This window comes from Elgaria multicarinata, chromosome 1, assembly GCF_023053635.1.
Source record: "Elgaria multicarinata webbii isolate HBS135686 ecotype San Diego chromosome 1, rElgMul1.1.pri, whole genome shotgun sequence".
NCBI classification, from domain to species: domain Eukaryota; kingdom Metazoa; phylum Chordata; class Lepidosauria; order Squamata; family Anguidae; genus Elgaria; species Elgaria multicarinata.
The window spans coordinates 181,991,329-182,005,502 of record NC_086171.1 but is presented as its reverse complement, the minus strand read 5'-3'; the positions used below and the strand labels follow the sequence as shown (position 1 = coordinate 182,005,502).

General features: G+C 42.7%; 1 protein-coding gene across 4 annotated transcripts in view; it reads right to left on the bottom strand.

Moving 5' to 3' along the window:
- Nucleotides 1-11,835, bottom strand: part of CBFA2T2 (CBFA2/RUNX1 partner transcriptional co-repressor 2) — a 102,796-nt gene extending 90,961 nt beyond the window's left edge. For all 4 annotated transcript variants that reach the window (XM_063145029.1, XM_063145046.1, XM_063145038.1 and 1 more), the window contains exon 1: nt 11,790-11,835. In XM_063145029.1, coding sequence (XP_063001099.1) covers nt 11,790-11,817 — 28 coding nt within the window. In that variant the 5' untranslated portion in view covers nt 11,818-11,835. The remainder of the gene's footprint in view (nt 1-11,789) is intronic.
- Between the last annotated feature and the right edge of the window lie 2,339 nt (nt 11,836-14,174).

Genomic DNA, 14,174 nt, shown 5'->3' with positions numbered 1-14,174 from the left:
GCTGTGCCATGAGGTGACAGTCTAGAGGTTTCCATTATTTTCAGCAGAAATGTGTTCTTCCTCCCAGAGAGCTATTACCAACTGTTCAGATAAAATTTGTGTCAGAATCAGAACTTGCCAAAGAGCTCTCTACCTTTAAGTGGACCAACTTAATTCTTCTGAATGTGGGCTTAATAGGTTAAAGATATGAGAGAAAACCTGCTTGGGGGTGGGGGAAGGAGGAGGTCCTTCCAAAGGGCTAAAGACAACTCAGACCTTGTCTGCTTTCTCCAACAAGGCACACAGACATTTGTGAGACTGAGTTTGTCAGATTCTAACTTATGTAAAACAGGCAAAGGAATTGTCTTTTACCTCTCCCTTGTGGCCTGTGTGCAGTCCACTTGTAAAAAAGAAAAAAAGAAAAAAAGGAGGGAGGTCTGGCGAATGAATGCATGTACCGTGTACAAAGATCCTTTTTGCCTAAGACAAATTTGCTGTTCAACACATGGCCAAACTCACACAATAAATTAACTGTTTGGCAGCCGCTGAGCTATTGCTGGAGCCAAACCAATTAGAGCTTTAATGTGATCCCAATTTCCTTTTTCTAAGAATAAGAGGAAAGGATGGGAGGAGGAAAGAAGGGAGGGCGGTTAAGCAAGTAAATCCCCTTTGCTTTATAAATCCTTGCCAATCATCCCAGATAAACCTGTCACCCCACAGCTCTCAGATCTACATTCACACTCCTAAGCTCAAAAAGCAGGGCTAGGGCTGATGATCACACATGGCATTCAGTGTGCCTTGACTCCTGACATGTGTTTTCCATAGCTTCGAAACTCAATCATTTAAAAAATATTTACTGAGCTTTGTCTTTAATCAAAAAAACATGGCCCAAGATAAAGCAAGCTTCGCACAAGTTACTGTTTCTGTTAGTGGAATGCCAGAAAAGCGAGTGATGTCACCAAACTCAGATCCCTATCCTGGAGTCTTATGGTCTGTTCTAGGATTTGACGAGGCAGAGCGTGACCCTTTTAGGCCCCAAAGCCTGGAGACACATAGAAGAGTTATTTTGAGAAAATTGGAGCAGGGAAGAAACTGGTACGGTTACATGTCTCAGAGGGTAATAAAGCAATAGGAAAAAAGGGGGGGTTATATTACCATCACTTCCTCTAGCGAGCTCAGTACAGGTTACGTGAAGCTTGCGGTAGTCTCCCATCCAGGAGCTAAGCAGGTCCACACTAATGAGGTATAGCTTCAATAGTGCTACAGCACTTGAGACCATTCATTTGGCCTTTGGAAGCTCTCCTTATAATCAGGAATGAATTAAGTGGCTTAGAAAAATGAGATCTCCAGGATATCACACACTCAACAGATCAACTATCTTTCTCTTGCGTAGGGCTGCAGACTGGACTAAAGCTAAGATCCTAAAAGCCACAACCAAGGACTTGAGTACACCCACTGGAATTTTTTTACTTCCTCAAACAGTAGGCCGATCCCTCTGCACTTTGGAAAGTTCCCCCAGTTTCACAAGTAGCTTGCAATGTGGCATGGGGACATGCCTTTAAGAGAAGACATTAAGACTTTTACTTCCAGCTTACTAGGAGGTCCCATAACTCGCATGATAGTGTCTAAAGAAAAGGAATTAAAAACATAGACTGTCCGTATGGCCCCACCAAGGGAGATAAAAACTATGGAAAACAAAGATCTGAAAATACCCCAGGGTCTGGGAGAAAGCATTCCATCTGCAATTTCTGCACTCTATACATGGTGATGACACGATGTATTCAAAATTGTGAAGTCAAGAAAAACAATGTTTCCTGTGAAGTATCTGAGCTGCCATGAATAGCAGGGCCATGAAGGAGGAGGAAGCCTGCTTTGAAGAAACTGTGAATAGAGGGAGGATAAGGAAGAAGCAGAACACCATCCTAATGATTCTGGCTCTGTGTGTGTGTGTGTGTGTGTGTGTATACACACATATGCACTAGCAAACCTCTAAAAGGATTGGCAGAGAAATAGAAAATATTAAGATTTTCAGATCTGACCCCCAGTGAGATAATCTTAGTATAGCAGTGTCCAGTTCCAAAAGCAGAGCAACAACGCATTGCAATGTATAGGAAAGAAGAGACACAGTGTTGTGTAGTGGTTAAGAGTACTGGACTGAGACTTGGGAGATCCAGGTTATAGTCCCACTCAGCCATGGTCACTTTGGGCCAGTCACTGACACTCTGTTAGGATAAAATCAAGAGCATGAAGATAATGTAAGATCATGAATATAAATACAATAATAAAATTATCGACAGCCATTCCCCAGTCTTAGTTTAGGAATTTACTGAATTCAAATTCAGCTGAAGAACACTCCACAGAAATCCATAGTGTTTGCCAAAAGGCTAAAAGAAGGTGAAATAATATGTGCAGGTCTTGTCAGCCAGAAAAGCAACCACAACTATGGATGCAGGGCCAATTTGGACATATAGTGTCTATAACATAAAGAAAACGTACACTGAGTTCAGATGACATGATAACCCATGATGTGTAAATTAAGCTATCATGACTGAATTAACTCAACATGGGTTATCGTAAGGAGTGTTTTACCACATGATGGCTTAAATCCAAAATGCCTTCACAACATTGTAATACCAGCATTTTGATCCCACTTTCCTGCCCACTCTGTAGCCTAGCAAAACAAACCATGAACAACTCATGGTTCTGAGTTTGCACTTAACAACCCATAGTTAAAACAACCCAGAGTTCACAAGCAAACAACAAACCATGAGTTCTCTTCCTGGGTTGTTTGTGGTTAACGAACCATAGTTAATCCATTCTTCCAGTTTTGTATGTTGGATTCAACAACCCACACTATGTATGAATCAAGTCATTGTTTAACAATGCAAGATGCACAAGCCCCTGCTTTGCATGGGGTCGTGGGGAGTTGTTAGTACAATAAAACAAAATTAACCAGAAAAGAAAACCCCCTATTTTTTATTCCCTGTATCCTGGTTTGGGATTATTTTATAATAAAAAGCAAGTAAGAAACTTCTTAAATAAACAAATTAACAGTAAAACAGAAGCACAACTCGCATACTCCTTTCTCTATCTGCCTGACTTCCATAAGAAGCCTAGGCAAGCCATCCCCATCTGTTATTTTAAAGTGTCTAAAAACCTTTAGAAGAAATAAAATGAAATCAAACCTGCCCAATGCATTTGCAATTTCCAAGGGGAATGACGATAACTTACCAAGCTTATTACAATGAACAAGAAATTGTTACCCGAACTAGGGCAGTATCTCAATCTAAATAAAAGACAATGTAAAGATTACTGATGAGCCAAATTATATCTTCCATTTCCTGAACACAAACTTAAACACCTTAAACAAAAATTAAAACAAATAGAATTCTATCTAGAGCTCGTTGAATGCGATCTACCCGCAGGTCCGCTGCCTTTTCAGATGTAAGCATCAAGTTTACTGGTTCTAATTCAGCCCAGTATTGAATCCAAATCCAGGCACCGGTTCATCATTTCAAATCTTGCATTACAAGGAGAAACAGAGCTGGGTGTCATCACAAAAATGGTTACCACTTCAAATACCCAGATGACCTCTCCAAGCAGTTTCATATAGATATTAAAGAGGGGCCCTATAACACAAGCACCAAGAGGTAGAGATGTCATTGAGCACCTCCTTCTGGAGCCAATCCTGCAAGTAGGAGTGGGTCCACTGCAAACCATGCCATCACTTCCAAACTCACAGAGCTAATCCAGAAGGACACTGCAAACCACTGATCTTCATTTCAGCTTCCTGGCCTAATAGGGGCAATACTTTTGAATCATCCAGCAGTTCTGCTGCTTGAAGTGCTGATAGTAGTTTCATGCTAATATCAACCCATTGGCTTTAATGCTTTTGTGGGTTTTTGTTACGGAAAGGAGGAATATATACCATAGAACTACCTCATCTGACAGAGAGGTTCATCAAGTAGCAAAAATCAACTTTATACAAAGATTTTGTCTTTTGTGGTTTTATTTTCTGTAGAATGGAGCAGCAGTTTGTACTTGATGCACATACTCTTTGGAGCCAGATGACTAGTGTAGTCACAAACATCCCTTTTGGGCAAGGTGTTCGATGGGTAGTGGTAGTCCAACTCAGTCTTTTTTTGAGGGTACAGATTATGTAAAGTCATCTCTGTGAATTAGCTCTGTGAGTTTGGAACCAAGTACACGGAGGACAGATGATAGCTTAATGGAGCCTCTATGTACAGAGACTACTATCAGCACTTCAAGCAGCAGAACTGCTGGATGATTCAAAAGTATTGTCCCTATTAGGCCAGGAAGCTGAAACGAAGATCAGTGGTTTGCAGTGGCCTTCTGGATTAGTTCTGCGAGTTTGAAAGTGATGGCAGGGTTTGCAGTGGACCCACTCCTACTTGCAGGATTGGCTCCAGAAGGAGATGTTCAATGACATCAACTCTACCTCTTGGTGCTTGTGTTATAGGGTCCCTCTTTATTTGAAGTGGTAACCATTTTTGTGATGACACCCAGCTCTGTTTCTCCTTGTAATCCTGTAACACAGCAAATAATCCCATAACACAGCATGCCACTATAAAGAACATGCAACACTTCTAAGTTCTTGTGCTCAAACAGCTAAACAGAGAAATCCTATGTCAATATCATTCAACAAAGAACTTAGTTAGCTCCAAACAATGTCCATGGAACTTTCTATACTTTCTAAGTTTCTCCAACTGCAGGCTTCAGTGAGAATGATACTTTTGTGTATCTATTCATAAATTAAATTTATAAGCTATCAGATTTATAGGCTCAATAGTTGATATACGTGCCTTTGCTTGGGCCCTCTAAGATATATGTCTGCAAAGTAATCATCTTAAAGTAATAGGCCGGTGCTAGGCATCTTTTTTACCTCTCATCCTCACAATAACCCTGCAAGGTAGGCCGGTGCTAGACCTGTGATGTAACTTTAAAATAAATTAATTTTTCTCACCCATAACACATAGGTCAATAAGTTTTTCCTCCCACCCAAGGCATGCTGGGAGTTGTAGGTGTAAGCCTTGGTTTTTATTAAATTCTTTAAAAATATTTTAAACCCAAAATTCTAGTTTTTTAGATTTTTCTGGTATATTGTACAACCAGACCTATCAGCATGCTGAATTTCAAGTTTCTAACTCATCTGGAAGTGGGTAAACATTTCCAGACATACATCACACACACATACTTTCCGCTTTATGGGTAGAGATAAATCGGCCAGTGTGGTGGGCAGAATGTTGGGTTTCAATGTTGGAAATCCACCTTCAAATTACTGCATGGTTCTGAAGCCCATTGGGTGGCTTTGGACAAGTCACTACTATCTGTCAGTTTAATCTATTTCACAGGCTCATGTAGCTAAACAAGAAAAATGCTCATTTGCACTGAAGTCCAGTATTATTATTATTTATTTATATAGCACCAACAATGTACTTGGTGCTGTACAGAATATACAACATATACAAATATACAAATAGCATCCACTGGTGTTTTTTCCCCCATCTCCCAACGGGAGAATAGCCTATTTGGTGAGGAAACACATCAGGTAGATTTAATGCTACCGCCTTACTGATCACAGTCAGAAAAACCACTACCGAAAACTCTGTCAGCTGCCTGCAGTTCTAGGGAATTATGCAAGCCAGTCGAAGCTTATCTGCATGTCTTAGGACCATTTGGAGGTAAATTTCTTAATATGTTGCTCAAGAAACTAAACTGGGTTATGGGCTTTGCAAAAGAAATTTCTGTGGTTATTAGGGAAGACATGAAGTCACCAACCGGGAAATAGGAAGAGGTGGATAAAGTTCACTATACAGTCAAGTTCAATATCTTGTCTCCAGCAGAACCCAACACCAAAAGAAGCAAGAACTCTAGACCACAAAAATCTTATATGAGCAGACCCTTTAGAGAGCCTAATGCCACTCACTCATAAAAAGGGCAGGGAATGGTGGAGACTGCATGAATGTGGAAAATGCAGCTGTAATGCAAAATAAAAAAGAGGGTTGGGAGATGATATCAAAATACATCAGCATGTAATATAAGTGAAAGGAGTTAGCTGGGATGTTGTGAGATAAGAGGGACACGAACATATTTGGAAAGAAAATTTGTTGACATTTATCTCTCTCTTTCTGACCTTCCTCCTTTGTTTTTTACTATCATCTTTTGAACTCTCTTACACACATGTTCATCCTGCACAGAATAAAGAACAATCCATTTCCACTGGATCAGAATAATGCACAAACAACACTACAGTGAAACAAGCCACAATAGAAAAAGGGATGCTTTAGTGAATTTTGGGAGGGAATAAGCAAACTAGTGAGAAACAGATGTGGCTTCACTGAACTGAAAATAAGTTGTGGGAAGCAAAGCTGCAGTGTTTTGAACTTTTAGGAATTTGTAAGAACATCCAGAGGGGTAGCTGTGGATTGCAGCAAAAACAAAGAATCTAGAAGCATCTTAAAGACAAACACATTTGGTGTGGCATAAGCTTCCAAGCAATAGAGCCCACTTCAACAGTTCCATTAAGTGTTAAAATCAGTTGACAGTTTGTGATATAAAACACACACATGAATATTTGCAGGGGTCAAATGGCCAAGAAATGCAGATTTTTTGGTGATAAGTCTGCATAAAGCTTAAAATGTATAATACACAATAGCACAAACTTCTTAGCTTTGCTACGCCTATTAACAACTGTTGGGGACGGATGGACTGTGCCTCAACAGATGCCTAAACAAAGTGAATCAAACTTACTGATAAATTCTAGTTCAATAATTACATGTGGGGAACAAAGTCAAAGGAAAGGCTAGAAAGAGATAAATACATAGAACTGGTACCCAATCCTAGACTTGAATCTCAAGTGCAGTAGCCCAACTAAATACCTCAAGAAGATTATCATAGTTTCAGCTAGAGCAAAGCATCAGGGCACGTGGGAGGTCTACTCCCTAGGACTACCAGAGTAGCATAATGCCCCTGCATATGCCAGGTGTGGAAGGGAAGCACCAGTATAACAGTAGCAAAGGAACCTACCCCACTGGTGGTAGTGTGGGGATCAATTGTCCTTCAGCACAGCAGTTTATAGTATCTAGAGACTGCTGTGTTGTGGAGTTCATTTGAAAACTAGTGCAAGATTCTCCACCACCACAAAGAGTGGTGCTAGAACACAAATCAGACAAGCTAGGATAAAGCCCCGAAGTGTACAGAGCTAACAACAGTAAAGTGGACATTGCCTCAGTTACACATGCTCTGCTTACTTCCAAACTATTGTGATGAGATTTACGTCTGCCTGCCTTCAAAGATGTTTCAAAAACTTCTGCTGATACAGAACGCAGCAGCTAAGATGCGGTTTTAGATTGTGGTTTTATTAATATTTGATGTAAAATACCTTAGTTTTGATGTAAGCCGCCTTGGGAGATTTTTTTTCCTGAAAAGTGGCACATAAATGTTGGAAATAAACAAACCAATTAATAAGATACTTGGTGTAAATATTGAGCAAACACATTGTATTTCATAATATTGTGATCTGCCAAAACTTCTCTACTGTTGTCATGCCCCTGCTGGAAGAATCCTCTTCAGAAGAGCTAGAGTTTCCAGAGGCAAACAGCAGTCCATTCCAAGAGACTAAGAGGTGGATCAGAAGGAGCCTGGGCCCTCGGGGAAGATGGCTGCAGAATCATCCCTGCAAGAGGAGGGAGCACTGTCTTTGAGATGGAGGCTCAGCGAGCACCTAACCCCCAAGAGCACCAACCTCTCAAGAAACAGGGCAGAACCACCACTGTAAAATTTGTTCATAGCTGCAGAGGAAGGCTCCTCATGAGTCAAGGGCTCCCCTTACAAGAACATAAGGAAAGCCATGCTGGATCAGACAAAGGGTCCATCTAACCCAGCTTTTGTTCACACAATGGCCAACCAGCTGTCCATAGGAAACCCACATGAGCAGGACATGAGTGCAACAGCATCCTCCTACCCATTTTACCCAGCAACTGTAAGCCTGTGGGCAGGGACTGTCAAGAAATACTTTTGTAAGCCGCCATGAGAGCCTTTTTTGGCTGAATGGCGGCATAAAAATCCTTAAATAAATAAATAAACTGTGTACATAGGCATACTGCCTCTGAGACTGCCGGGAACATAGAGCCATCCGGGCTAGTTGCCATTAATACTCCAGGAATTTGTCTAACCCCTTTTAAAGCCATCCGAATTGGGGTCTGCAAGACATGCATCAGTCCCGTAATTTTTTGTCTGAGTTTAAAATTGTAATCCACGTAAGTTAAGGTTAATGTAATGTTGGTATTAAATGGGAGGGGTATATGAGTGAGGAAATTTCTAAGGAATTTAAAAGGAGAGTGCTGACAATTTAACGGTCAGATAGGGTTTAGGAATTCAGCTAATGTACATCTAGTGAGAGTGGTTTCAGGTTATGAGTTTAGAAGGGGTAGGTAGGTAAGGACTAAGTGTAATATGATTAAATAATAACCGCTATAAACATTCTTGTATAGAATAAAAATGTTTTATTATTTATCTAATTCAACATATCAGCTTGATTTATTAACACTACCAAATAGAAAAAATATTTCTTGTTAATACACCTTGATAAGTTGAAGGAAATCAGCTAAAGCACTGGATGTTTCCTTGAAACATGGTACAAGGGCTGAAGCTTTGGGATTCAATGTGGACAATTGGTCAAAACGGAGGCAGACATTCTGAGATATTTCCCCCCCAGTTTCCAGCAGGTGGAAACTGGAGGGAGAATAACCCAGAGACAGGAATGTCACAGTGGCCTTCACTACATCTTGTAATAGCAAATTCCATAATTTAACTATGTGCTGTGTGAAAAAAAATCCTTCCTTTTATCTGTCCTGAATCTCCCACAATCAGCTTCATGGGATGACCCCATTGGGTTCTAGTATTTTGAGAGAGGGAGAAAAATGTCTCGCTATCCACATTCTCCATACCATGCATAGTCTTGTACACCTCTATCATTTCTCACCTTACTCACCTTTTCTCCAAGCTAAACAACCAGCTTTTGTAACCTTCCCTCATAGGGGAGTCACTCAAACCCATTGACCACTTTAGTTGCCCCTTTCAACAAGAGATGAACTTCTTCCAGAACCCTCTGATGTTCTGCTTGAGCCCTGGGTGGGGCTTAGAAGACTCATTTTTCAACAGGTGGGGCAGCTGAAACATCTTTACACCAGCTGTTCCCTGATCTCCTTGTCTATAACTAGCTAGCTCCACCCACCCCCTCTGCTGGACTTCCAATGAGTAGACCTTGGTTTGCCTTGCGACTTTGCATTTGGCCTCTTCCTTGCCTGATGCTATGCTCTTTGCTTGAACCTTGCTGGCCTAGACCTCAGATTGCTCTATGACTTCATATTTGTACTCATCTGTGCACTCTTGGTGTGAATCCTGATGGCTTGACCCCGGATTGTCACTTGCTCTGTGTAAGGAAACCCTTCAGCCTTGACACATGTGTGCGCACACATACACACCATAAGCAACTGTTTATACCCTGACCCTGTTGGGTGGTTGTGTAAAAACACAACAGTACCGCATTATAAAGTATTGTCATCCGAATCAGCTCCCTGTGAGTAGCCACACGTGTCGACAAAAGAAACACTCCAGTGGTGGTTTGAAAGAAACTTTACTTTAGGAATGAGTAACTTTCCATCCTAGGGTAGGATGGCTCAGTTCAGCCATGTGGTCAGCAACCCATGAGGCAAAGAAGAAAGTAGAAGGGAGGAGACAGGAAAGGGGGGGGGACATCCCAGCAATCCCCTCCCACCTTGTTCAGGTACAAATTAACTCTTTAGCTCCAGGTTCAGTGACCTATAGCCAGAGTTTTGCTAACATGAAGGACCTCTAAAAAGTCATCACTGTGAAGATATACATGCTTATAAAATTAGAGCAGTGGAATAAACAGTGAGATCAAGTGTAACTTTCACAGTAACCAGAATATATTTCCTTGTGTGCCACATACCTAATGTCTGTAACATTTCACTTTTTTTCTTATCGCTTCTAAACCATTTCCACTGCCTGTGTTGATGCAGGCCGCACAACGCCAAATACGATTTCCCTTCCACACAAAAAACCATATAAAATGTCCATATACTAACACTGCAGTTACAAAGACATGCTGCTCTCCCCAATTAAACTACCACAAGAGCTTTGCTGAATTACTTTGATTCTGCACAAAGTTCTACTGAAACTATTCCTGTTTTCTCTTGATTTATGGCTCCATGCTTAAACGCTGTGGTAGTTCAATAACTCCCTCGGAATGAGTGAGGAGGAAGATGAACTTGATGAACACAATTATTTTTGTTGGGGAGGAAAATAGTTATTCTGAATCCAAAAAATGCTAACACTGACAAACCCTGATTGTCTAAAACAGCAATCCTATACACATCTACTAGGGAGTAAGCCCCAATGAACGGCACAGGACTTACTTCTGAGTAAAGATATTTAGGGTCATATTACATTGCTAGTTCATCTAAGCAACTCAGAACAACCAATGGCTCATCAATAAAACTGGCCACAATACAACTGGACTCAAACACCCAACTTCCTCTAGAACGTGGGTGAGGTGGTTCTAATGATTGCAACAAACTACTGCTGGAAATGTAATCCAAGGGTGTAGTCACAGTACAAATGCACCTTAACATTGTTTACAATTTTATTTTGTGATACTGATTATTCCAGCCAAGCAGGCATCCTTTAATTGTGAGCAGAGTATCATTAAGGGACAGCCTTACTCTTCTTTAATTGGTCTGGGAGAAGGAGGGGGGATGGATGCAGAATTTCTCACATAGCACAGAACATTTTTACTTTAAGACACAAATCTGACCCACCCACCCCCACCTTCAGATTGTGGCACTGGTCCAAGAACCCAAAATTCGAGCAATCCAAGTTACAGACAGAGGTAAAACCAAAAGACTAGTGCAGAAAGTGCTGCATTCCAATGAGATTAGCAGATGACAGGAGAAAGGGTGAAAGGAATTGTGTATAATGTGAATTAGGAAACAAAACGAGGGACCCTGGTTAGGGACAAAAAGTGGAGGATCGAGAAAAGTCGGGGAGGAGAATAATAGGATTTGCAGAACATTTGCAAGGGAAGAAAAAGAACTACAGATCTGAAACAGATTGGACCCTATCAAGGAATAAGGAAATTATAAGAAAATAGAAAATAGGGAGCATCTAACATATATGCAATTTATATGCAATCCTATATCCACTTACCTGGGGAAAAGCCCAATGGGATCCATGGGGCTTACTTCTGAGTAGACATGTATAGGATTGCGCTTTAAAAAGGGCGTAAGAGAAACAGGAGACGGAGACGAGAAGAAAGGGGAAGGTTCTGAACAGGGAAGTTGGGGGACTGGGAAACCCAACAGACATATAACGGTCCTGCAATCAAAGGGGGAGGGCGTATGAGAAAGCAGCTCGGGACAGTGCAAGACGTGGACGGGGAAGGCGCAAGGACGAGATGGAAGCGGGGCAAGATGTGGGGTAGGAGTCAAAGAGGAGAGACCGCGCGTTGGGTGGCGACAGCCCCCGTCCCTGGGCGCGTCTGCAGTCCTCCCCTCACTTAACTCAGGCTGAGTTCGCTAATCAACTGCGGGGGGGGGGGGGGTAATAGGAACAGAACGGGAAACAACCGTTGACTAGCGTGTCGTCCGAACTCAGCCTCTGACTTCTTTCTGAGGAGACCCCGCGGGATCGGGATCCTAAAGAGATGGGGAAAAGAAATGGGGATGAGGTGAAGAGGGAAGCAGCCGTAACAGGGGGCGGGATCTTACACTGGGAGGCTCCCGGGATGCCCACCATCGCCGATCTAGGACGAGCTCCTCTCCTTTGTTCCGTTCTTAGTGGAGACGGCGACCAAGACGAGACCGAGGTCGGCTGAGGGGTTCAGTTGCCGGCACCGCGCTAGGCCTTTGCCTTGGCCCCACCCTCGCCGCCTCTGGGCCCGCCTCCTGGGGTGACGTCATCCGGCTCGCTTGCTCGCTCTCCCGCCGTGTTCTCTCTTTTCGCCACCCCCACCCCCCACGACGCGCGCTTGGAAAGGGGCGTGTCCAGTCGAGGAGTTTTCTTTCTTTTTTTACATGAAATATTTATTTCGTTTCGAATTAAAGCTGACTAAAAAAAAGGCAACGAAAGGAAGATCGATCATCCTCAAGATCTCTGAGGGAACAAAGGAATCCACTAATTGTAATTCTTCGTCCATAACTGATACGCTTCTACAGGAAAAAGGCCTAAGGAGGAGCTCAGCACCTAACAAAATACAATGTATACAGCATATAAAAGCAGTGCGTGCGAATGTATTAGGAAAAATCTAGGCAACTGTACTTGGTTGGAATGTAATCAAAAGTTTGAAGGGCTTCAACATAGGAAATAAATGCAAACTATGGTGCCATAATATCTTTCTTAAAGTAGGATCCCTTGCTTGCCGAGTAAGTTTATACATACTTCCAGCCTCCCCAATCTCATCGACCCACTGCACTTTAGTTGCTTGCTATGGACCCGATTACACGCTCTACGTGGCTTTACAGTTGTACATGGCTTTGCTTAAGGTCTTCTTTTCAGGAATCCAAGACCATTAGGTTCAAAAATATGAAGAAGCGTAGTTTTCAGAGTTAACTGGGGGTCTAACATGAAGAACTTCCTGACCGTAGTCAGCAACCGCGTTCCCAAACTCCTGCTTCTTTTATCATCGAGGAGCCTTTTTGCCGTTGGACGTTTTCAGCGCCTTTTCTAGGAGGAGGCCTCGTGATTGTTGGCATCCTTGGGTGGGGTTTAGGAAGGAAGTCCTGCTGTCAGTTCAGTTCAGTGAGGATTTCCTACCACCAGTATCGGCACGATCCTCCCCTAGGCATGTTTCCTCGATAGTAAGGCCCATTGTGTTGAATGTTATTTACTCTCCTTTTGCTCGCTTTCCGTCTCTGCGTGCCACGTGTTTGCCTCGTAATGGGGGGGGGGGGGAGAAGCGGGAGGAGGGTTCTAAAGAGATTAAGGGCACCACTATTTCCCTATGTAAACCTACGGGAGTAACCCCTTCGGACCACAAGCAGCTACTATTCTTGTAGTTCGATTCAGTGCATGCTTACTGGAAAGTAAGGGTGCAGAAGATAATTGGATATACTGCTGCAGTGGGCAAGCTGGGCAGTTGCCCGGCGCCCAGCTGAGCAGTGGTGTGTTTTTTATTGTACTATTTGCAGTAAGGTAGGGTGACAAAATGCACGTATCGGTAGCCGTTTTTTTGAAGGCTCTGCAGGTTATTTGGGTACCAACTAAAATGATCTTTCTTCAATACGCTTTATTAAAGTATGTTTCTTTTTCAACATCCATCTTGATGTCATCTGCACTAGCTAAAATGCAGTGGAACACAGCTTTACTTTTGAGACACTGCTATGGAGCAAAGGAACAGAAGGCGGCATACATAATCCTCCTCCTCTCCATTTTATCCTCACAACAACCTTGTGAGGTAGGTTGGGCTGAGATTCTGTGACTGTCCCAAAGTCAGCCAGTGAGCTTTCATGGCCGAGTGGGGACTAGAACCCGGATATCCCGACTCCTAGTCCAACACTTTAGCCACTACACCACAGTGGCTCTCTACACCACACTTAACCACACTTAGCACTTCAAATATAGTAAACGCTTTAAGCACAATAATAATAATAATTCCCTGTTATTACAGTTTATACTGTTATAAAATAATTCCCTGAAGGCTCATCCCCTAGTAAACTCCAATCTGAGGATGGAACTATGTGGAACCACCAGGAGCATGCCCTCGAATGACCTCAGTGACTGGGCAGGTTGGTAAGGGAGAAGGCGCTCTCTCAGGTATCCTGGTCCCAAGTTGTTTAGGGCTTTGTACACAAGTACAAGAACCTTAAACCTGGCCCGGTAGCGAATAGGCAGCCAGTGCAGTTCCCTCAGCAGAGGAGTTGCATGCTGGAAAGGGGCAGCTCCAGACAACAGACGAGCTGCAGAATTCTGCACTAGCTCCAGCTTCCGGAGCTGCTTTCAGGGCAGCCCCACATAGAGTGCATTGCAGTAACCCAATCTTGATGTTACCAATACCTGTAGCACTGTGACCAAGCTATCCCTATCCACAAGAGGCTGTAGCTGGTGAACCAGCTGAAGCTGGTAAAAGGCACTCCAAGCCGCCATGGCCACTTGAG